General features: G+C 42.7%; 2 protein-coding genes across 2 annotated transcripts; one reads left to right on the forward strand and one right to left on the reverse strand.

The window, feature by feature from the left end:
- Positions 1 to 1,701: 1,701 nt before the first annotated feature.
- On the reverse strand, positions 1,702 to 6,743 carry LOC144327581 (secretoglobin family 1D member 2-like). The gene is made up of 3 exons (XM_077927887.1): positions 6,615 to 6,743; positions 3,560 to 3,750; positions 1,702 to 1,972 (listed from the first exon to the last, which is right to left on the reverse strand). Exons 1-3 carry the CDS (start codon positions 6,667 to 6,669, stop codon positions 1,925 to 1,927), a joined length of 294 nt encoding a protein of 97 aa, XP_077784013.1. The 5' UTR covers positions 6,670 to 6,743; the 3' UTR covers positions 1,702 to 1,924.
- A 3,809-nt stretch (positions 6,744 to 10,552) lies between these two features.
- On the forward strand, positions 10,553 to 23,721 carry LOC114600470 (NACHT, LRR and PYD domains-containing protein 3). The gene is made up of 9 exons (XM_028736616.2): positions 10,553 to 11,185; positions 14,105 to 14,412; positions 14,929 to 14,970; positions 16,303 to 17,959; positions 18,775 to 18,861; positions 20,430 to 20,600; positions 21,128 to 21,298; positions 21,549 to 21,722; positions 22,818 to 23,721. The coding sequence occupies exons 2-9, from the start codon at positions 14,127 to 14,129 to the stop codon at positions 23,002 to 23,004; spliced, it is 2,775 nt and encodes a 924-aa protein (XP_028592449.2). The 5' UTR covers positions 10,553 to 11,185; positions 14,105 to 14,126; the 3' UTR covers positions 23,005 to 23,721.
- The last annotated feature ends 63 nt before the right edge of the window (positions 23,722 to 23,784 follow it).

Genomic DNA, 23,784 nt, shown 5'->3' on the forward strand with positions numbered 1-23,784 from the left:
ATTGTGGTTATTAAGGAATTGCCTAAATTAGGGGACTTGTTTTGTATATATTGACTTTTCTACTTTGGGTACTGATTCGGGCTCTGGCATGTTCATTATTTGATGGGGTGCTTTGAAAACTAATTAGTAATGTTTTATGTACACACTGCATGTTATTAAGAGATCAAACTCCAGTGCTTTAAAACAAATATTTGCTTTTGAGCACTTTGATGAAGGGCTTGCATCTGAAGTGGGAGAGTGAAAATAGAGCCACCTTCCTCAGGCATTCTCTAGGGGATTATCCTGCCAAGGCAAACTCTCTGTGCTCTTCTGAGGACCATTGCCCTGAGCTGCTATTTCCTATGAAGTGATGCCATGATCAGTGAGTCCAGCAGCACTTTGCCATTGGTGTGGAGGTCTGCATGCTGTCCAATAACATCTTCACATCTCAATGTATTTGTTTCTACAAATGGGTCCCAATCAATCTCCCATCAATACACTGAAAATTCCAAACCAAGTGCTTACTCATTACTCTTTTGTTTCCTAAAGCCTAGCCTAGAACTACCTCTGCTGTAGCTAAGGTGAATATGCAATAGTTGGCTCACCCATTAAGGCATCAGTGCCTGCATTCATTGGGGAAGGACCACAGCTCATCTACATTGCATGAAGAAGGTGTCAGGTTCAATCCCTGGTGTCTCCGGGTGCAGCTGGGAAAAGCTCCTGCCTGAAACCATGGAGAGCAGTTTCATATATTCATTGCCCCATCCCTCATGGTCCCACCTGAGGCAGGTCATCTGGCTACGAGGCAAGGCCAGGTCTGGCCAACCTGCTTAGCTTCAGCCAGGCACTGTCTCTGATTTAGACCATAGCTAAAATGAGAACTTTTCTGCCATTCTGTTATACTTCTGCTTGCTTTTGCTGCTTGTCTCATAAAATATCACATATTGCATATATTTTAACTATATTTTTGAAGGAAAGTAGAAAGAAAGGTGCTACTATTTCACTTGTGCCATCAAGGGTAATCCTTTGGCTCTGTCACAGAAACGAGCAAGTAAGCTGCTGGTCCAGGCAGTGTGGTGTTTTTGAATTATCTGCCCAAGTTTCACTCCATTTTTCCTGTTATTGTTTTGACAGTTTCACTCTCATGTCCCTTTTTCTCTCTGATAGCATTTTGGTGTTTTGTAACAATAAACCAATTCAGCAATGCGTTGGTGACTGCCCTGGAGACTATAGCACAATGCAACATCCCTGTGGCATATCACAACTCTGGGCCCATGATCTTGAAAATAACATGCATCCATGGTAATGTGTATTCATAAAGATTTAATGTGCCTGTAAAGTTGAAGTGTGACTAATGCATGATCTGGGCCATGTGTCGCCTTGGTAACAATGGCTTGCTGGGATTGGCTGCACTTGGAAAGTGTGAGAGGGAAGGATGGGTAGACATGGCAGGTTGCTGAATGAAAGGAAGGTGGATGGGGAGTGGGGTTGGCTAGAGACAAGTTGGGGAAAAAATAACAAAATGATTTTCAGGCAAGAAAGGCTTTGTCTATTATGGGGGGGCAACACAAAGCACAACGTATGAACCTAAATTAGAAAATCAAAGTTATTAAACTTAATGAATTGTTAGCGTGCACTATGGATACAGACTGGGGTAGAAACCCTGGAAGAGATGAGCTGTTATCAGTTGTTTCTTTTTTTAAAAAAAACAAACCTCCAAACTACGCCACTGGTATGCTTTTTGTTTATTAAGGAAAGAAGTGACTAGAAAGAAGCCTGTGAAGATGCGCAATCTTGAAGAGCGGGATCATTTGAGAGAAGAACGGCTCTTGAAGCAAATATATGTTTCAGCAGGATGAAAGGGAATCACAATCAACAGCTAGCATGATCATCATGGGTTCCTGTCCTGGCTGGGGCTGGTGGACCAGGAGAATTCCTCAAAGCTTCAGTTTTGCAGCAGTTGTGGCTTTTCACATTCATGCAGGATATTTAACTGGAACAAAGATTGCCAATAGAAAGGTATGCTGTAATTCACATGGAGAATAGGATAAAACCCAATCATATAATCATATCTGTCTCTGATATGGTAGGTCGTGTCTAGGCTGTCCTAATCCAGGGTTAGCCAACATGGCGCTTGAGGGCACCAGTACCTCTTGTGGTGCCTGCAAAAGGTCTCAGTAAATAGCCCCTCAAAAATCTACAACGCATGAGAGACTGATTGCTTTTCCTGCACAGTTCCTGTTTGCACTTACTCAGCCTCTCCAAGATGGACCATGCGTGCCCCTTTAAACATGCTACATTTCAGTGAAGGCCAGGATTAGACACACACCCTCCCATCTGTGCTGAACAGGGGAGAGGTGCAAAGAGCTTCTCTCTGTGAGCGAGTGCAGTAGGGGCGAATATAGGTGATTCTTCCTCCTCCACTGATGGAGATGGCTGATGGGGAGGAGGTCTGCACCATTTTGTGTCCTGTCTCTTTTTCTGCTCTTCTACATGTGGCAGCCATTTTATAACTAGAGCCCTGTGCTTTCTCAAAATTCTAAATGTGTCCTCTAGCCCAGAAAGGTTGACAACTCCTGCCCTAATCTCAGAGATTGAATGTGCTTCTTTAATGTGGGAGCTTTTGCCCTTCACTACCAATCCCCAGGGGGTGGAAACCCTCATTGGCATAGCTGTCAACTTTTCCCTTTACCTATTCGGAATAAGGGACGCGGGTGGCGCTGTGGTTTAAACCACAGAGCCTAGGACTTGCCGATCAGAAGGTCGGCGGTTCGAATCCCCGCAACGGGGTGAGCTCCCATTGCTTGGTCCCTGCTCCTGCCAACCTAGCAGTTAAAAAGCACGTCAAAGTGCAAATAGATAAATAGGTACCGCTCCGGTGGGAAGGTAAACGATGTTTCCGTACGCTGCTCTGGTTTGCCAGAAGCGGCTTAGTCATGCTGGCCACATGACCCGGAAGCTGTATGCCGGCTCCCTCGGCCAATAAAGCGAGATGAGTGCCGCAACCCCAGAGTCGGTCACGACTGGACCTAATGGTCAGGGGTCCCCTTTACCTTATTCGGAATAAGGGAATTTCCCTTTAAAAAGGGGAAACATTGACAGCTATGCTCATTGGTTGTAAAATATTCTTTCCTAGCAGAGATACACTTTTGGTGCCAATTTTCTAATTTTTAGGCAACAGATGAAGACAGTTTGGATCTTCTGAACTTTTAATGGATTTCTTTAACTCTGTGTTTCTCTGCTTTTATTACAGCCTTTTTTGCTATCTAATTAAACTTTCTCTTTGTAGTTCTTTTTTATTATCTGACCTTAGTATTTATTATTGAATGAAAAATAAACAATACAGTTAACTCATACAGACACCCAGCCAGCTTATGCTGGAGTCATGATGTGATAAACAGCCATATCTGAACAAGGCCTCAGAACCTACTTCCACTGAAACATATTGTGTCTGTGGTGACTTGAGGCAATCTGTCATATCAGTTTTAGACCTTCAAGTCCTCAAATAATGAATGTGCATTTGTGAATTTGCCCCAAACTGTGATTTAAGTGTTGGGTATATGTGTGTGAAAATAATTACCAGCACTTGGCTTTTTGCAATTAGAACGGATTCCGGAAGCCCAACTGCACATTGTTTAAGCACAGAAGCAGCTTTCTTCATTTCTTCGGTGGTGGCAAAGCGATCAATTGCTTTCATGTAGTCATCATGCGAGGCGAAAAGGAAGTTTGTGAGAGTATCAACAAGAACGGGGCAAGTTTTGATAGCAGTAGCTGGAAAGGAATGGAAAATGCTTGAAAATTAGATTTTGAGTGAGGAAATCTGAATTGTGATAAAAGTTAGCAGGCTTTGAACCAGTTAAATATCACATGGCAAAAAGCAGGTAGTGTAGATTTAACTAGGGTATTCAAGTTAAGCAGAAACTATGAGTGCATGATAAAAACCAAATATATAACAGATAAAAATATTTTTAATTAATCTGTTACTTTTGTGAACCTGTCTCAGCTTTCCACTTTCTCACCTGCTAACTGGCTTCCTAGGGTAGTAAATGAAACAGCATGCCAGATTCCATGACCCTGAATGACAAGGATTTTATTATTTCAGTCATGTCCATAAATTGGAACTTGGGGTGGGAGGCTGGGTGTCCAGGAGACATTTGATCTTCTATTCCAGAAATAGTTCCAGAAATAGTTCCAGAAATAGTTCCAGAAATAGATCCAGGCACCAGTCTTCTTAACCTCCTCACCATACCACCAAAATCCTCTTGAGACTCTCACACAGAATTCGCCTATTCTTTTTTGGGTGTGCACACATGGCATGAATATGTACATTCAGTGCTGGATACAGGTGTCATGTCATCCCTGTCCCAAATTATTCATTGATCTAAAACACATTCTGCTGGAACAGTTATAATCCGTTCTGCACCGATAATGCACTTCTCAAGTGCTTGCTGCCTACATGCATACACAGAGAGCACTTTCTCAGGTCTCCTCCTCCTATTGGGGAAGCCCTATGGACATTGCAGGGCTGTGCCACTAGCCCTCATCATATTTAACTTGTCTTTGAATGAAATAGGCAAAATAAGAAACAGTGCAGTCATTTAGCCTCCTCTGTATACTAGAATATATCCACAGCATATCAACACACTGGTTTCCATCCCCTCTTTTGAAAGGCTATTATGTGTATACTGTATATACTCGAGTATAAGCCGACATTTTCAGCACATTTTTTATGCTGAAAAAGCCCCCCTCAGCTTATACTCAAGTGAGGGTCCTTTCGGGCTGCTCCTTCCTCCTCCTCCGCCTTTGCCGCTGTTGGCGGCAGAGGAGGAGGAACGAGCAGCCCGAAAGCAGCCCTTTCAGGCTGCTTGTTTTTCCTCAGCCACTGCTGCCACCAGCCTCTGGTGTGGTGAAATGACTTACACTCGAATCAATAAGTTTTCCCAGTTTTTTGTGGTAAAATTAGGTGCCTCGGCTTATATTCGGGTCTGCTTATACTCGAGTATATACGGTATATGGTCTGTTCCAACACTGAGCGAAATAGAGAACGTCATTGCACACAAGTTTGAAAACAAGCCCACCTGTGTGTACAGACAACAGGGGTAGTAGCTGCAGCTTTGTATGATGTTATTGCATTAAGGTATGTACAATTGGAAACTGCTGTGTACAAAAAAACCAACCCCTGTGTGGTTTCAAAGACTACATCTGTGTGCATCCTTATTCTTTCCCAACCCTATCTTTTGGGGTCACCCTTGGGGTAGGAGACTTCTAGCTTTCTCTCTCTCAGGTAGATTCACTGTAATGATAACAAAAGACTGGAGCTATTTACAGCTCTGCAAGACACTCTCTGTGTTTTGACCAAGTTGTCTTCTAAATAACTCCAGTACTAAGCAGCTGGTGCAGGCTAGCCTTTGCATATAAACATAACAGTCTTACCCAGAATACCTGCGGGGAGAAATACTTTCCCCCCACATATGTCCAAAGAAAGCTGTACGAGCAAAAATAAGCACATAAGCCCAGATCCATTTACTCACAACACCGGATGCTAATAAGCAATTGTGAATTGTGAGTGGGGCAGAGCCATCCTCCTAACACAGGTGTCACTGCATTCTAGCTGGGCGAGTCTAGGATGAGGTAGCGTAGGGAGCGGCAAGGTCAGAGCCGCATGGGTATGCCAATGGAAGCTCTGGATTGGCTCTGCTGGTGCACCCATCCTGCCACAGAGCTATCAGGGTAAGCTGCAGCAAAGCTGACTTTGGAGGGTGGCTCCATCCAACCATACGGACATCAGAGAGAGAGAGAGAGAGAGAGAGAGAGAGAGAGAGAGAGAGAGAGAGAGACTGGCCCATGAAATGCATTTGGGGGTAGTGTCAGGGACTGGACTGAGGAGGAATGGTGGGGACTGCCCCACCCTCTTCCTGAACCTTCCCGAGAAGAGGAGGACAGTATAGATTTAGAATAGTGGTTTGCAGAAGGTCATAGTTCAGAGGCTGGAGAGGGGAGAAGCTGGGAAATATTGGGAGAGAAGCAGGAAGAGGGAGAGACAGCTCACAGACTCAGTGTCTGTGGGGAGAGACAGTGGGCTGAGGGGAGAGACAGCTCACAGACTCAGTGTCTTTAGACAGCATTCCTGACTCCTCCTCTCCCAGGACCCGGCGTGCATTGAGAGTAGGACAACAGAAAGCACAGAGGCAGAAAGCGCAGATCAGCCGGCGCAGGGATGATGTATAATAGGAGAGACGGAAGGGGTGGGACTTTACTCGGAGCAACGCCATTATCTGAGAGGCAGCATCCTCCGTCCCTCTCTGTCAGTATTGAATAAAATACCATGGTAAGAACTTCTTGTTTTCCCATTTCTGATTGTCAGCCAGGAGGGTGGGGGATCGGATTCCCTGAAGCCTGACAGCTAGGCAACTTTATACTGCTACTGAAAACTAATTTGAGCAGCAGGATAACAATGACTTACAAATTTTAGGTATTTAAGGAAAACTGTTTAGTATGAAATTGTCCAGTATGAAACTCTTTCCTGTGGAAGCATCCATACTTACCCATTGAGACTAAAATGTCCATTGAGGTCTATTGAGACTAAAGGTCCATTGAGACTAAAATGTCTTGTTATAATGGACTAAGCAACTCACCCGAATAACAGCAAACCAACAGAGTGCCCAGGAGAAATACAGTTGTCAGCTTCATGGTGGAGATGGTTGTCTATTGCGTACCAGATGGCAACAGGCAATGGACTTCCTTTGGAAAGTTAAGGACCAAGCTTAAATATATATAGGAGACTGCTGGTTTTCCACCCAGCTGAATTTGTGCCAAATTACAGAAAAAAATTCTTCAGAAATGTAATTCAAGCCATCTTTGTTCATGAAGTAGGTTTCCAGAGCAGGAGCGAGGGGAAAGTACAACTATAGTTCTTTGATCTTGTTCCCGTGAGAATGAAGTGGCCCATAGAAGCCACTTGTTCCTGCTATGCACAAATGCAAAACGATAAAGGATATTTTGCAAACTGGAGAAGTGAAGCATGTGGTTTCAAGAAGAATGAATTATGTAGGATCACATTAAAATGTAAAAGGAACTGAAAAGCTTATTAGTGCCAAAGAAGTTCATGTCCAGTTCAGGTATGACCAATAACACAGAAACAAGCCTTAATCTCTGTTTTAGATAAAATTTGTCAGTAGTGACAGCTGAAGAAGCTATAAAACAACAAAATTGGTTTGGGCAATTTTGGAGAAGCAGGTGTAAAAAGGTAAAGGGACCCCTGACCATTAGGTCCAATCATGGCCGACTCTGGGGTGGCAGTGCTCATCTCGCTTTACTGGCCGAGGGAGCTGGTTTACAGCTTCTGGGTCATGTGGCCAGCATGACTAAGCCGCTTCTGGTGAACCTGAGCAGCACACGGAAATGCTGTTTACCTTCCCGCCGGAGCGGTACCTGTTTATCTACTTGCACTTTGACGTGCTTTCAGAGTGCTAGGTTGGCAGGAGCAGGGACCAAGCAACGGGAGCGCACCCCATCACGGGGATTCAAACCGCCGACCTTTCAGCTTAGTGACAAAGCTGAAAGGAATATGTAAAAATACTTTATAAGAAATAAGGGTGAAAAAGTTAGAATAACATTATGTCAGAATTAAACGAAAGGACATGAAGGGAAAAATTGGTGACATAATAGTTGAAATGTATAACATATAATAAGATTTAAAAGAGGGTAAGATATTGCTGAATATGATTCTGTAAAAGAGAACACAGAAAAGGGAGATGTGAGGAAGTCAGGAAAGAGGGCTATGAAGGTAACAAATTAGAAACAGGATCTTTATGTTTTTCTTTTCTTTTCTTTTGTACTTTTATGTATTTTCTTTTGCATTTCTTATGTCTGTGAAATCTGTTTAATTGTTCAAAAATTTCAATAAATATCTTTAAAAAAAACCAAAAACAAACCGCCGACCTTCTGATCGGCAAGTCCTAGGCTCTGTGGTTTAACCCACAGTGCCACCCGTGTCCCAAATAGAAGCAGGTGACTTTCTATTAAATATATAAAAACCTTAAATTGTGGTTTTATCCATTAAAAGAATGACCTGGGGACAGACTTCAGCAGTCACTTTTGAATCAGCCAAAATGGTGAGCATTCCAGGGTACAATAAACACGGCTGTTATTAAAAAATTAGGCTAAGTTGTTAAAGTACTGACAGTTACTAGCCAGAAACATTATTACTATTGTTAGGTTAAGTGAACCTGGCAATAAACCTTTGGGGTTATAAATTGACATTTCTAGCTCTGTCAAACTCAAATTTCTTCATTTGAAAGGTTAAAGGTAAAGGTACCCCTGACCGTAAGGTCCAGTCGTGACCGACTCTGGGGTTGCGTGCTCATCTCGCTCAAGAGGCTGGGAGCCAGCACTTGTCCGCAGACAGCTTCCGGGTCATGTGGCCAGCATGACTAAGCCGCTTCTGGTGAACCAGAGCAGCACACGGAAACGCCGTTTACCTTCCCGCCGGAGAGCGGTCCCTATTTATCTACTTGCACTTTGACGTGCTTTCGAACTGCTAGGTGGGCAGGAGCAGGGACCGAGCAACGGGAGCTCACCCCATCACGGGGATTCGAACTGCCGACCATCCGATCAGCAAGTCCTAGGCTCTGTGGTTTAACCCACAGCGCCACCCGCGTCCTGATTTGAAAGGTTACATTGTTCTTAATAGGAATTTGACCAGTTCATTTCTAACCAATAAATCATGTTTTCAGTAATTATGAAATTATTAATACTGTTCTAGTGGACTACTCCCACCATTAAAGGGAAACTAAGATGACTTTAAACAAATAATTTATTGGCACTTGTTCAGTGCTAATTCCTAACGGTATAAGAGCTTAGCACTTAGTGACGGTGTTGGCAGCAAAATGACCTGCCCTTTTAACATTTGGTTTTGACTTCCCGCCAAATCATAAACAGTCTTGGTTCAATAACTTTCTGCAACATTTATCTTCTTATTTTAACAAATATTGACAGGGAAATCTACTGAAATGAACAATGGAGTAAACCTTGCCCCCTATAATGCAACAGTATCCACCTGAGAATTAGGAAGTATGCAGAAAAGATTTTATGGTCTGGTTCATGTACTTACCCAACCCACTCTTCCCTCAAGCAAAGAGGACAGATAGGCTGAGTAAATATATGAACTGGCCTCAAATGAACTGACAGGAGTCACCCAATGCTGTGCTTATGGATGCCTGGGCACCCACAAAGGCCTTCATTGGTGCCCCCAAGCAGGGGCCTCAGACTCAGAGCTTTCAGTAAAAGTGTGCGGTGCAGCTTTACTTTTGCTGATAAGGTGCCAGAAGAGAACCAGCTGTTCTGGGCTGAAAATAACTGGCATGCCTTCTACAAGGCTTGCAATATTCCTCTGATTTCAGGCAAAACTGAAGGCATGACTGAATGGAAGAAGGAAATCCTGTTGAGGGGCTGTACTATTCCGCTGACTTCAGAGTTGTGAAACCTGAGAGGTCCCCTCTGCCCATTTTCTAGAAATCTCTTTCTTTGCTGTTATTTAGGAGAGGAAAAGGGGTCATCAGTGACTAACCCAGGATACTGCCTTGCCTTGGGTTTGCCATCAACCTCCCATGTGTGTGTGGAGGAGCTGAAATCCAGACTTCCACACATGGAGAGCCAGAGGGCTGTTTGGAGAAGAACATAAGCAGTAAAGGCAAGAGGCAGGCAGCAATTTGGGGTAAAGGATTTGGAAACACACTGTTTTCCTTCCCCCTTTCCTGCCTCGTAGCCCAGCAAGGACCAATTTGAGTTCGAGTTTTAATACAGCTGTTTTGCGCAACATCAGTTTGAGCTGGTGGAAACAAGATGGCTTGGTTGTGCTTGGGTGACGAGCAAATAGAAGCACAGGTGCCACCCAGCAAAATGTCACTACACACATTAAAACAACCATCCCCCACCCGCAGTGTGTCCACACTTGAGTGGCATGTGGTTTTATGCTGTTCTTTTCCTCTTAGGGTGTACACACATGGCAGTCTAAAGTGGATTTGATGCGTTTTGTGTGTGCATGTTTGACATGTTCTAAACACAACATCCAGGTGGAAGCCTGAAATTTCTGCCTAATTAATTTGGATTTCCTGAATCCATGGATTATTTGATGGGGGGGATCCCTGTGCTGCACACGTGGATAGTGGAAAAAGAATCTCCCCGTTTCTTTAGCCGCCCCCCCCCCCCCCGCTCCTTTTTTGCCTAGGAAAGCTCTCCGGGCACGAGCAGCAGTGTTGGAGCCAGCCTTACAAGTGGCACTTCTTTAGTATAAAATAAAGACATAGAGAGCGAGTAATATTCCATAATAAGAGAGAGAGCAGCTCATTGAGACCTCTTCTCCTCTCCGATCCTTTTTATTATCCTTTGTTCTGTCCAGCCACATGGCTGCATTCCAATGTCTCACGTTACCTCATCCGGTCAAGCTTGACACTCCCCTCCCCTTGTAAGGTAATCATTGCCCAGGGGAATGTCAGGGGGCACCCTGCAGTATTTACAAACCTCTGCCATGGCTTTATGACTCCCACACAGCAGGACTTGCCTGATGATGTAAACGGTGAAGCAGTTAACAGCAACCTGGCCAGAAAAGAACAGAGCTGGAAGAATTTAGCGGCTCTTGAAACTTCTTTTTTATGCAAAAGTGGTAAATATAGAAAGAATTATTATTTTTTAATGAACATTTGGCTCTTTATGGGACATTTTTGAAAGGTTTGCTTTGGTAAGATGTATCGCTGTGCAATTTCACAGACAAAACACATGCATCTGTGTGCATGCCCACAAAGGACCTCAGGTTCCTGGAACTTTCAGAAGCCAAGAGAGTAATAATTGAGGAGACAACAGGCACCGTGGGAACACACTCCATTAAGCAATTGCTAAGTCGAAGAAGTAAAATTCACAGAATAGAGAAGTATTTTCTTTTTACTGAAACTGAGCACACACTGAAACAATGCTAAACAAGACACACATTCCCTTTTATATCAGTCAGACGGCATTTAGGGCAGTTCAGAAAACAGGAAAGATTTGGGTTTGACAGTTTTGCAACAATCAAGTATGATGTAAATGTTTCCTAGTTCCTCTTCAGGGGGTCTAAGGTAGGAATCTCCTCTGAACACTCAGAAAGTGGATCCAAGTGGATCCAAGGCATAGCAAGATTTCTTACTCACAGCATTATCCTTGCTAACTAATGGTAAGTACATAATTTTCTTTATTATCTTTCAGTATTTGCCGGTTTTAATCATAGTGTTGATGAAAGGCCAACTGTCATCTATGAAGTTTGCTATTTGGAAACTTCTTCACAAGCGCCTTAAGAATGAGCTGTACCTATAACTCAATTCCCATATATTTCAATGGGGCTTTTGCATATGAAGTCCTAACTCTGGTGAAAAGTTTTGCTGTTGTTTTGTTTTTAAATGGAACAGCTACTTTGGCAAAATATCCTGAATGGGATTGAACACTGATAAACGCCTATAGATTTAGATTTACAGATGTTCAAGGTTAAGTATTAAAGTTAAGTATCAATAAATATTCTATTGCCTCACATTGTCATTAGATTTTGTCTAGGTGAGACAGTTTCTGGAAAAGTAAAGAACACAGATATAGTAGGCATAATGGAAACTTGGTGGAAGGAAGAGAACCAGTGGGACATGGTTATCTCTCTAAAGACAAACTCCACAGGAGGGACCAGAAAGGGCATACTGGGAGTGGTTTCACACTGTAGGTCAAAGACAACATAGAATCCACCATGTTAGAAATCTCAAAAAGGGTAGATTCCCCCATGGAATCCTTGTGGGTGTTGATATCAGGCCACAAGAGTAATTTAGGACTAGGGGTGTACTATTGTCTGCCTGTCCAAAATCCCCAGGGTGATTGTGAGATGGAGAATGAAATTAGGGAGGCATCTAATGGAGGAAGTGCTGTAGGCAGTGCTTTTTTCTGGGGGTACGCATATCCCTAAACATTTTGTGAAGTTTGGCCTCATTGAGGGGCAGTATTTCAACATGAGTAGGAAAATGAGAGTACCCCTAAACATTTTTTGGGGGGTGGGGGAGCACTGGCTGTAGGAATGGGTGACTTCAGTTACTCCCACACAGACTGGGTAGGTGTGAGTTCCAGTAATGACAAAGATATAACATTTCTAGATATCAGAAATGACTGTGCCTTAGACCAGTGGTTCCCAATTAGCTAAGTACTGTGCCCCCCCCCCCCATTTTTCAAAAGCCAAGCCATGGACGCCTTTTGAAAATGTTGATATCTCTATGGTACTTTTTGTTATGTGAATGGTGCCACAGAGCCCTTGGGTGGATTACGCAATTGGGAACCGCTGCCCTAGACAATTGGTCATGAAACTGGCCAGAGGGGCAATGACTCTGGGCCCCAGTGGGGTAACACCCAGGACCTGATGCAAGACATAAGTGTAACTGAACCAATTACTGGACAATTGCTGAGGAAGTTGAAAGGCAAAGTGGGTCAAATCTCTCCAGAATACTTGGGAGCAGTGCTTTTATTCTAGAAGAAAAGTTGCAGGTACTCATCATGTACAGTGGTACCTCGGGTTAAGAACTTAATTCATTCCAGAGGTCCATTCTTAACCTGAGGTACCACTTTAGCTAATGGGGCCTCCTGCTGCCACCGCGTGATTTCTGTTCTCATCCTGAAGCAAAGTTCTTAACCCGAGGTACTATTTCTGGGTTAACGGAGTCTGTAACCTGAAGTGTCTGTAACCTGGTACCACTGTAGCTGTTATAGTAAGTGCCACACTTTTAAACAAGCCCTGGACCTCTGTGCTGCCCTGAAAGTACCACTGTCAGATGCCCCATCTTGAGAGGGTGAGGGCGCAGCTCAGATATTGCGAAAGTAGGCACTGAGCACCTGAGTCATCTGAATGTCGTTTATAGTACCTAGCTCACTTTCCCATTGAGTTATGAGCCACCCTATAGTGTTCTACAATGTTCTCATTATGTTTCATATACTTAACAGTCATGGCTCTTTATTTTTATGTTTCCATTGTTTAATTATACTTTGCTTTCAGCAGGGGGTTGTTGCTTGTCTCGTTTTGTCTCTGCGTTGCGGACTCGTGTGCAGCAGGTTGGAGGCCACTGGGGAGTGAGGAGGGGGGTGGGAAGTATAAATGCAGTAAAGAAAGACACTGAATTAGGATTGAAATTGGCGGGCCAGGAGCGCCTCTTGATTAATGCCAGTTGTCCTAATTATAGAGGAACCAACCACAAGCCATGCCGAAGACGGAGGTTCGTCCATGGCAGGGACACACTGCCAGGTCACACCTGCTCTGCCTTTCAAGTTGGCAGAAATGGGCTTACAGTGGGATGCAGTAAACTCCCCAGACCGCACTGGGGAACATTGCCAGCAGGGCTTATACCTCATAAATCCTGGTTTTCCCCTGCCTGAACCTCCTCGCAGCCCATGGAGGGCTACGAGGAGTGACCACCATTGACTCGTGATGTGAACTGAAACCTCTAAGGCCACTGACGTCAGCCAGCTGTGCAGCTGATCCTAAGCACCCTAGCACTCTGGTGGCCACAACTACCGCTACTGCTTGAAGACTGTAAGCAGTTTTTCTTGCATCACTGTCCTGCTGATGTTCTTAGTTAAAACATCTTCCTTTAAATTTCCTGTTTCTATCCTATTTTTAAACATTAAAAAAAAATGCATTGTGTCAGAGTTGGGTAGAGCCTTCATTGTAGCCCCTTTCACTTCCTTGCAGTGTTTAACGCATTTTCAAACACCATAATCCTCATTAGTTGTAGTAGTAGCAGCGTTCAAGGCATAGGTATGCAACTTTGGAGCAGTTTGTGAGCACTGCATTTTATAAACTGATTCATATTAAAATAAACATTCCAAAAAATAACTCTGATCTCTCAAAACTAACAGAGACAATGCACACATACACAAGTATACATGCACACATTAGTATAGAGTGAGTTTCCCCAGTCTGAGAGTATAGCACTTGCCATAGTCAAGCGACCTGGATATGCAGGCATTTATTTTCCTTTCTGTAGGCAACTAATCGCATCCACCATTTTTATTTTAAATTTCCCTTTTAAATTATGTAATTAAAGTTGTACTTTGCTTCTTCTTTATATTTCAGTTTAGTTCTTTGATGCTTAACAATGGGAAACAAGAGCAGCCGAATCAGTGACCTGCTCTTACTTGTGCTCGATGACCTTTCTCAGGAAGACTTCAAAAGGTTTAAAGACAAGCTCTCCTATTCAGACCTCAAAGGAAAGCGTTTCATAATTCCCCGAAGTCGGCTAGAGAATGCGGACAGGGTAGATACCAAGAATCTCCTGCTCAAGTTTTATGATGGAGATGATGCAATAGATGTAACCATACAAGTCCTCTCGGATATTAATCAGAAACAGTCTGCTGCTAAACTCAGAAAAGAGAAAGAGAAAGGTAAGGGACTCTGAGAAAACCTGCGACTCATTTCCCTCCATGCATCTCCAGATGGAACAAAAAGCAGCCATGAACAAGCTGTGCTTAACACAGGTGATCCAACTAGCTCTACTTACCACTTCTGTCCAGAGTGCAAGTGTCTTCTAGAAAAGAGTTATGAAATGATTATGTACAAAGAGTTTACACTTATCGAGTCTGGCAAACTTGCTCAGAATTATCTACTATAGCACACCACTGCAATGGTTGCAACATTGAATTTGTATGTGAGAAACTCAGTTGGACTCAACTATTACATTTACCAGATAGCTTTGGGGAATACATTGTCTTTTAGCCTAAGCTAGGGGGCAGAGAAAGGAAGAAACTCCAGATGCTTGAAGAAAGATTTATTTCAAGCCCAATGCATTTTGAGATAATCCTTCTTTGGGCCATCAGGTGTCCCTCTGTGAATAATATACATGTGTCAGATTACACTAAACTAAACAGGTATTCTAAGAACAATTTCAATTCTCCTTTCAGGTTTGGTGTCGGGTCAGAAAGCACTGGAGATATCACCAAAAGGTACATAAAACCCACAGCAGGTCATTCCTCTTATCAAAGCCTTAGAAGTTTGGGTTTAACACCTTAGCAAATCTGATTCACTTGAAAGTATTTTGAGAGAGCTGCTGAATGCACATGATTTTGGGTGTTGGATCTGGGTGGTTGCTGTTATGTACTGATGTTCTCACCCTGGGCCAGCAGGGGGATACTGTAGATAGTTATGCAAATGAAGGATCAAAAGTAACGTTCTGTGATTGGACAGTTTGTATGCAAATGAAGGATCGAAAAGTGACGTTCTGTGATTGGATAGTTTTAGAAAGTTGCAACAGTTACAATTGTTCTGGAGCTCTATATAAGCAGGCTGACTGAGCTCCTCAGTTAGTTCTGTTCCAGCTTACAAATAAAGAGCTGCTTTGGAAGAATCGCTGTGTCATCTGATATGTTCGCCCACAACTTAACAGTTGCTATTCCATTAAAGTGGTGAACATGGTCTTGCACAATATATATATACAGGGCAGCAGCACTCCTTTCTATGGAAATGATCTAGAGTCCTGTTTGCATATGGAGGGTAGAGTGCTGAGGCCTTCCTCCCTGTGTACAAGCAGACCATAGAAATATAAGGGCAGGGCAGGCCTTCTCTGAACCAAAGCAAAAGCCCACCTAGTCCAGCAGTCCATTTCAATAATTGGTCACACCCTGGCCACACCTACATGCAGCCTCTCAGGACTTGCCTGCCTGCCACTGCAATCCAGGTAAACAAGGCATCTAACCCCACCTTCTAGGCATCTAACCCCACCTTCCAGCCCTGTACAGAGACTCCAGCCACAGTAAGGTATTAGGGCTGGAGTGGAGAATCTGTAGCCCTCCAGATGATGGATCACAATTCCCATCATCCCTGACAATTAACTGTGCTGGCAACAGCATCAGGAAGGTAATATGTTGGCAGTTTCTTTGTTAGGGCTTGAGCGCACAAGCGTCTTGGATCTGAGTCCAGTATCTAGCCCAGCATCCACGAGCCTCAGTAGGGTCCCAATTTGTTTTCCATGTGATGTCAGGTGTGGGACAGGCACAGATGAATAATCAAGAACTTAATGTTCCTGAGTTGCTGACGTTCCTGAGTAGCTCATCTGTGATTACAGGGAAGCTCTTCGAAATCTGTTTTAATTCAAACCACTTCATCCAAATGGAGCATTTTACCTCTGTGGATGTCTGTGTCTGCGGGGGGGGGGGGGGAATCCATTTGCGGGAAGCCCAAACCAAGATCAAAAGTCTACTCCTGAGAACTATATCATTAAACGTTTCGTTTGCATTGTTTCATGTACTCTCCCCCAGTGCTTTATTTCTTGTTATTAGATTACAGGATTAAATACAGAGAATATGTATGGGAAGAATATCAAGTAATTCAAGACAAAAATGCCCTCCTTGGTCAATGGGTGAACCTAAACAGAAGATACACCCAACTTTTGATCGTTCAGAAACATTGCCTGCTGGAAGAGAAGCAGCATGAAATTATGTCCACAGGAAGGAAACATGCCAACATGATGGGCAAGCAAGCGAGTCCAGGTAGTATTGCGGCTTTATTTGATCCCGATGATAACAGAGTGAACCCTAGAACTGTTGTGCTCCAAGGGCCTGCTGGGATTGGAAAAACAATGACAGCGAGGAAGATTATGTTGGACTGGGCAGTTGGCAAACTCTACCAAGGCAAGTTTGATTATGCATTCTACATAAACTGCAGAGAAATTAACTTGATGACTGAGCAGCAGAGTCTGGTTGATTTAATCTTTTGGAACTGTCCTGAGAGAAATGCTCCCTTGGAAGATATTTTTGCAAGCCCAGAGAGGCTCCTGTTCATAATCGACGGTCTTGATGAACTGAAATTTCCCTTAGAATCCAATGAGGAACATCTGTGTTTCGATCCTACTCAAAAGATGCCGGTGAAAGTTGTACTGAGAAGTTTAGTCAGGAAAAGCATTCTTCCCAAATCCTATTTAATCATCACTACAAGGCCAATTGCTCTGGAGCAACTACAGAAGTGTCTGAAGTATCCCCGCTACATAGAGATCCTGGGGTTTTCTGAGAAGGACAGGGAAGAGTATTTCCACAAGTATTTTGGGAATGAGAGGCAAGCGGTACAAGCTTTTGGGGTTGTGAAAGCAAATGAGATGCTCTTCACCATGTGCTTTGTCCCCATTGTGTGTTGGATCATCTGCACTGTGATGAAGCAGCAGATGGATAGAGGAGAAGATCTCGTGCAGACTTCAAAAACAACTACCTGTGTATACATGTTTTATTTAACTAGCTTACTCAGAGATCACAGTCCAGTGTTGGAAAGAGGTAAACAGAAACATTTCCAAAACCTTTGTCTCTTAGCCAGAGAAGGAGTCTTGACAAGGAAAATACTCTTTGAGGATGATGACCTCCAAAAACATGGCTTAAAGGAGGCTGACATCCGGTCACTCTTCCTTCACAAGAAACTCTTCCAGCAAGATATTGATTGCCAATCTGCCTACAGCTTCATCCACTTAAGTTTCCAAGAGTTTTTTGCAGCCTTGTCCTACGTCCTAGAGGAAATACCAGAAATGGCCAACAAATCAGATTGTGGTTATGAAGACGTGAGAAAGTTGCTAAAAGATTTTGGAGAGGGTGGAAATGAGTACTTAGTGTTGACAGTCCGCTTTCTGTTTGGTCTTTTAAATGAGAAAAGGAAGAAAACAATAGAGAAAAGTTTAGGCTGTAAAATTTGTTCAGAAACGAAACAAGTGCTTTTGGACTGGATCGAAGCTGAGGTGGCATCAAAGAGCTGTCAAAAGCAATCTGAGATATTCTGTTGCTTATATGAAATTCAAGAAGAAGAGTTTGTGGGAAGAGCAATGGATTGTATCCCTGAGATTAAGCTGTATGATAACTGCCTAGGGAACGCATTCAACTCTCTGGTTATTTCATTTTGCCTGAGACACTGTCGTAAAGAACAGTCCTTCCATCTTGGATATCTACTTTTTTTGTCAAGGTATGTGAACCCATCAGAAGTCACTGTTCAGATCAGTTCAGGGTTTTTGTTTTTTTGTTTTTAGCTAAAGTGCAAACCAAACCTTTGGTCCATTTAATTATGCCCTTTCCTGGGATATTCTGACCACTGTGGCCCATGCAATGGCAACCTCATTGTTAGATTATGATTAAATATATAGGTGGTTTAAAAAAAATATTAAGAAAAGGTGTAATTCTCTGAAAGCCAAATAATGTTCCAGATCTAAGATTCTATGTTGTATGTAGGTATGTTCAAGGGTACTAGAGCATGGGTAGCAGTGGATCTAGGGCACAGATTTTTCCAAAGAGCCCATTTTGTTAAGCCAGAGCACATAAAATTTTAGTTGCTAAAGCTCAAACTGAATGCAACAAACACGTATTTGCAAACATTTATATTGTACATGTTCATTCATGGCCATCACTCCCTTTTGAGCATATACTTGGTGGCAAACCCAGCTTTGCTGGTGCATACTTCATGAAAGAGTCCTAGTTTTGGTTATCAAGGGAAAGTTTCGCTCAATGTGAATTTGACTTTTCATATTCGAAAATGTGCCTTCCTGTTGCTTATGGCTATGCCAACCTCTTTCAGAAGTGATTTCACCCAGAATGAGCACATATGTCAACATTTATCCTCTAGGGCTAAAAATTACTCTTGGTCAACAATCTTGTCTCTGTGCCCTGGAGGAGTTGTGTAAAACACACCCTACAACTTCACAGGTCATGATGCAACGTTGTCTGTTGCGGCTGTATGATCCAATTGCATAGCATATCCAACACACAGTTTTCTATTTTGTTTAGCTTATATTTTAATGGAAGAGTGGATGAAAACCTGCCTCTCCTATTTGAAGGACTGAAGGATCCAAGGTGTAACGTAAGAGAGATCTGGTAGGTAGCTGGCAATGATACTTTTGTTCTTTCATGTCCTGTGCAACTCTGCCTTAGTTCATCTCACGCAGCTTTCCATTGGCATGCCCAGGGCCCAGATGCCCTCAGCCCTGTTGGGGGCTCAGCCAAATGCCCGAGGGCACAAACTGGGTAGGGACTGGGAGAGCTGTGCACACTTCTCCCACCCCAGCATCTCTCCACAGGACTGTATGGAGATTCTAAGCCTGTTCAGCTGGAAGCGTCCTCAGGATCTGGAAGCTTGTATTAGTAGGGTTCCCACCTTTCAGTATGTTCTGCTGAATGCAATTGGAATGTCCCTTCAGCCCTTCATCTTCAACGGACAGAGTCTGAGAGTGGAGGGAGGCATTGAAGGTGGTGTACATGGCTCTCTATTTTACACCATTAAGGCAGGAAATAAATGCAATTTAAAAAATAATATATATGAGACCATATAGAAGTCTAGGGTTGCTGTAGGCAACTGTTACCTTGGATAGGAATAGTTTTTCTTAGGTTTGCAGCTTTAGGTTATTTAAAGTAGCATCCATTGTAAATGCCTTTTTATTGTTTGGAGATAGCAGCAGCCAACTTTTTGGACAAATGTGCAGCAAGTCAAATCTAGAGGACTGGAAGGTGTGACATTTTGGTATATGAAGGTAGTGGGAAGTTGGAGTAGAAAAGTCTTTTGAGGAGGGAGGGGGAAAGCCAGCTCCCTGCAGCTGCCCCATCTCTGGCTAATGGATAGGGCTATGCAGCCTGGCCTTTTCCCTTGATGTGCAAGGAGATTCTGTTGATGATCACATGAATAGTTAAAGTCACTACTGAAATGAGTAGACTGCATTTCCAAAGCTGATTTAAAAAAGGAGAAGTCTGTTATCAGGGGCTGCCAATCCATGTCAAACTAGTTAAAAGTCAAAAGTACAGTGGTGCCTCGCAAGACGAAATTAATTCGTTCCGCGAGTTTTGTCGTCTTGCGATTTTTTTCGTCTTGCGAAGCACGGTGTCGGGAAAGTTTTGGAAAAGCTTCAAAAATCACCAAAGTCTTTAAAAACCTCAAAAAAGGCTACCACACCGCCTTCTATGAGTTGCTCCTCGAAGTCAAGTCGCAACTGTATTAACGGTGTTAAGAAAAAGGAAACAAACTTGCAAGACGTTTCCGTCTTGCGAAGCAAGCCCATAGGGAAAATCGTCTTGCGAAGCAGCTCAAAAAACAAAAAACCCTTTCGTCTAGCGAGTTTTTTGTCTTGCGAGGCATTCGTCTTGCAAGGTACCAATGTATAGGCATGGGCCTTAGTATGATTCACTTCCTGTTGGCACCCATCTGTCTCGGGAGACAATGGAGGAGTGTACTTTTGGGGGTGAGGTCAAGCTGTTGGATGGTTGCAGTGCCTGCTGTGGAGAGACCAATGCAGAAGAGACGTGCTTTGTTGCAGCAGATGAAGGCATCCGGTTGCGCTGCTGCAGATGCACCATGGTGTTTCTTCTCTCTGGCTCCTACAGTCTAAAAGCTTATCCTAAAGAAGTTGCAAAGAGTTGGGAAAGGGAAGACTGACTCCCTATTTCTTTCTCAGTTTTAAGCGATGTAATCTCAGAGCTGCTTCCTTTGAGATTCTTACCTCTGTCCTCACCATGAATCAACACATCAGAGAATTCAACTTACAGCAAAGCGACCTAGGAGAAGTGGGAGTGATCAAACTCTGTCAAGCACTCAAGCATCCCAACTGCAAACTGCAGACACTGAGGTGAGTGCTCATAGGTGCCTTTCATCAAAATCGTAAGGGCAGAACCTGGGTTACACTTGCGAGGGATGCTATCCAAAATGGCCTTCTTGTGCCAAAGGATACCCAGCCTGGTTGGAAGACATAGTTTTAGTCTGTGATGCTCTGCCCCGAGTCCTGACACTGCAAATCTCCATGCCACTGATCTATATTTCTGAGTCACTGGAGGATAAGTGGATAGTCAATGTGATGGCAAACTCAGTGGTTGGAATAAGAAATAAATTAAAACACATTAGTAAATATCTATACTGTTATATAAGTATTTGGCATAGCAACCACATCTAGAATATTGCTCACTGTGCTAGTCAGCCCATCTCTAATGCACTTTCTGAGGACAAAGGAAACAAAGCACTATGGATAAGGAAAATGCCAAAGATAATGGGACTTCTACTTTGTGTTTTTTTTAAAAAATGTGACCTATATTTGAAACACAGTCAACTTACTGAATACATTGTCATTATTAATTCCTCTTGAACACTTAACCCTTTCAGAATACGTTGCTGTAACCTCAGCCCCAAGTCATGTGAGAAACTAGCCTCTATTGTTCCTAAAAACCAGAACCTGAGAATGCTTTATTTGGACTTTAACAATATAGGGGATGCTGGACTAATAGAGCTCTGCCAAATGTTGATGCATCCAGACTGCCAACTGCAGGTACTCAGGTAAGTGACCAATGGCTTATTGCAATCATAGGCAAATTGGATGCAAAGTCTCAAATCTTGGGTGGGGGGGTGTCCTCAATGAGTACATAAAGTGACCTTTTTTCTACAGGACTCATTTTATTTTCGTTGCAATAAGTTATAGACCATGTAAAGGCAGATATTGTAAAAATATTCTGCCGCTGGACTTAAAGCCTGTTAAGCTTCTTCCATGTAAATAACTTTGTAATGGATTTTTCATCTCTTTGAACAGCTTGCTTGGTTGCAATCTCACTGCTGCTTGCTGTGTGAATCTTGCTTCTGTTCTCTGTAAAAACCAGTCCCTGCTAGAGCTGTCTCTAGGCCATAATGAAGAAATGGGAGAGGCTGGCGTGCAGCTCTTATGCGAAGGCCTTCAACATCCAAATTGCAAAATAGTTTCGCTAAGGTACTTGTTTTAAAGTATTTGAAATATCATAGGGATGTTAAAAGCAAATTGAACAGTGATGGGAACCTTTGACAAAGTGGTTCATAACTACATTGGGAATAAGATATTGATTATCAGCTGTACACCAAGTTTGGATGAGAATTGCTTCCAACAGATTTTAGAAGATTTGGGGCATGGTGCCATCAGTATGCTAAAGCACCCAGGTCTATTTATCCATAGTATCAGGAGAACAATGCAGATCCCTGCCATGTTTGGACACTGTGGTGGTCTGAACGGGAGAAAAGAAACCAAGCTTGAATGGAGGGGCTGTGAGTGAATGGTTTGTGTCTGAAAAAGTAGACCAATTGCCTTGGACAAAGCTGCACTCTCCCTAAACAAGCAGATATAATCTGGTGTACTTCTGGATCAACATTTTTCACTAGAGGCCACATGGTTTCTGTGGCTTGGAGTGTCATTCATCAAACTGCAGTTAGCAATCGGGCTATTATGCTTTTATATGTGTTGGCAGCCTCCCAGGATGGCTGGGGCAACCCAGCCAGATGGGCAGGGTATAAATAATAAAATTACTACTACTGCTGCATTCTGCACTAACAAGAATGACACCCTGTCATCATATTACATCTCTGTTTGGAGTGCTGCACTGGCTGCTACTTTATTACTGGGGCAGATTATAAGTATATGAAACCCTCAAGAGTTCGGAACCATTTTCTTGAAGGGTTTTAACATGTATTTTTATTGTTATTCCTTAACTGATTCTGTTACTGCATTTTATGTCCATTTGTTTTTAACACTTGATTTTTAAGTGACTAGTTTCAAGGAAACCATTATAGTGGGAAGAGCGATCATCTTGGATATATTTGCAGACATTTTGGGGGAGGGGGAGGGTCTCACATTTAGATAGCAAAGGTGGACTGAAAACAATAGGCCAATAGCTTATGAGAAGCTTCCTTACAATATAAGCAAATCAGTCAAAACTTCAGTTAGAAGAATGCAAAGTCATCTAGGACAACTGTCCTTCTGAGAGTTATTTGCAATAGATTTTGACCTTGGTGGTTTTCATTTACAGCAACCCTTTCCTTATGAACTTTTATCTAGGTTGGATTCATGTGGACTGACAGAGGCATGCTGGGAAGCCTTTTTGGCAGCTCTCAAAACAAACCAGTCTCTGCGAGAGCTTGATCTACAAAATAACGATGATTTGAAGAGGTACCTGGAAGCTGATAAACGAAGCAGGATTAGAAAATTGAAGCAGTATAACTTTAGAATACAAATAAGCTTATAGGCTTACAACATGGGGAAGGTGGGTTTGCTTTTTTCTAATAAAGTTAATTAGTGGTTGTCTAATCTGTTAAAATGGTAGTTTGATTATCTGTATTTGATTTAAATTTTGTTTAGAGATTTATGATTAGTATATGGGCACATGTTCACATTTCTTCAACCTTGTTCCCTAAAAGAAAAAAGCAGCTTTTTCATTGCTGCTGGTGACAAACAGAATTCTCCTTTCCAGTTTGTTGTCTTCTCCATCTTTAGCCTCATGCAGCAAGAAAACCCCAATTATCATTAAATACATAAGTGTGATCATACTTACAAAAAGGTGTAATTAAATTGTGACACAGGAAAGCTAAAAAGGAGTACATCTAGAATGCACGTCAATTCCACATCAATTTCTTCTGATAAGATAACCTGTTCTTCATTCCACCTTTTAATTTTTTTACTTTTACAGGTTCTTCTAAAATAGTAACAAGGCCTTGCACAGAATGCAATAATAACTGTCAAAATTTGTCAAGTGGAACTTATGTAGATAATAATCTCCTTTGGGAAATGCCTCAGAGCATCATCTATCATGGTATCAGCAGCTTGATTCTATCTAGCTTGGGCCACTAGACTTAGGAGTTTCCTTTAAATTATAAACTGGCATTCAGAGATCTGAACCTATAATTCCTCACTCTCAGCATGACATATTAACTACTATAGTACGTAGACTCTTCCTAGCAGTTCAGTTAGTTAAATATAGGCCAAATGATTTTCACTCATCCTTGCCAATTTCAGCTGGCAATCTGTA

Source organism: Podarcis muralis, chromosome 1 (assembly GCF_964188315.1).
Source record: "Podarcis muralis chromosome 1, rPodMur119.hap1.1, whole genome shotgun sequence".
Lineage (NCBI taxonomy): Eukaryota > Metazoa > Chordata > Lepidosauria > Squamata > Lacertidae > Podarcis > Podarcis muralis.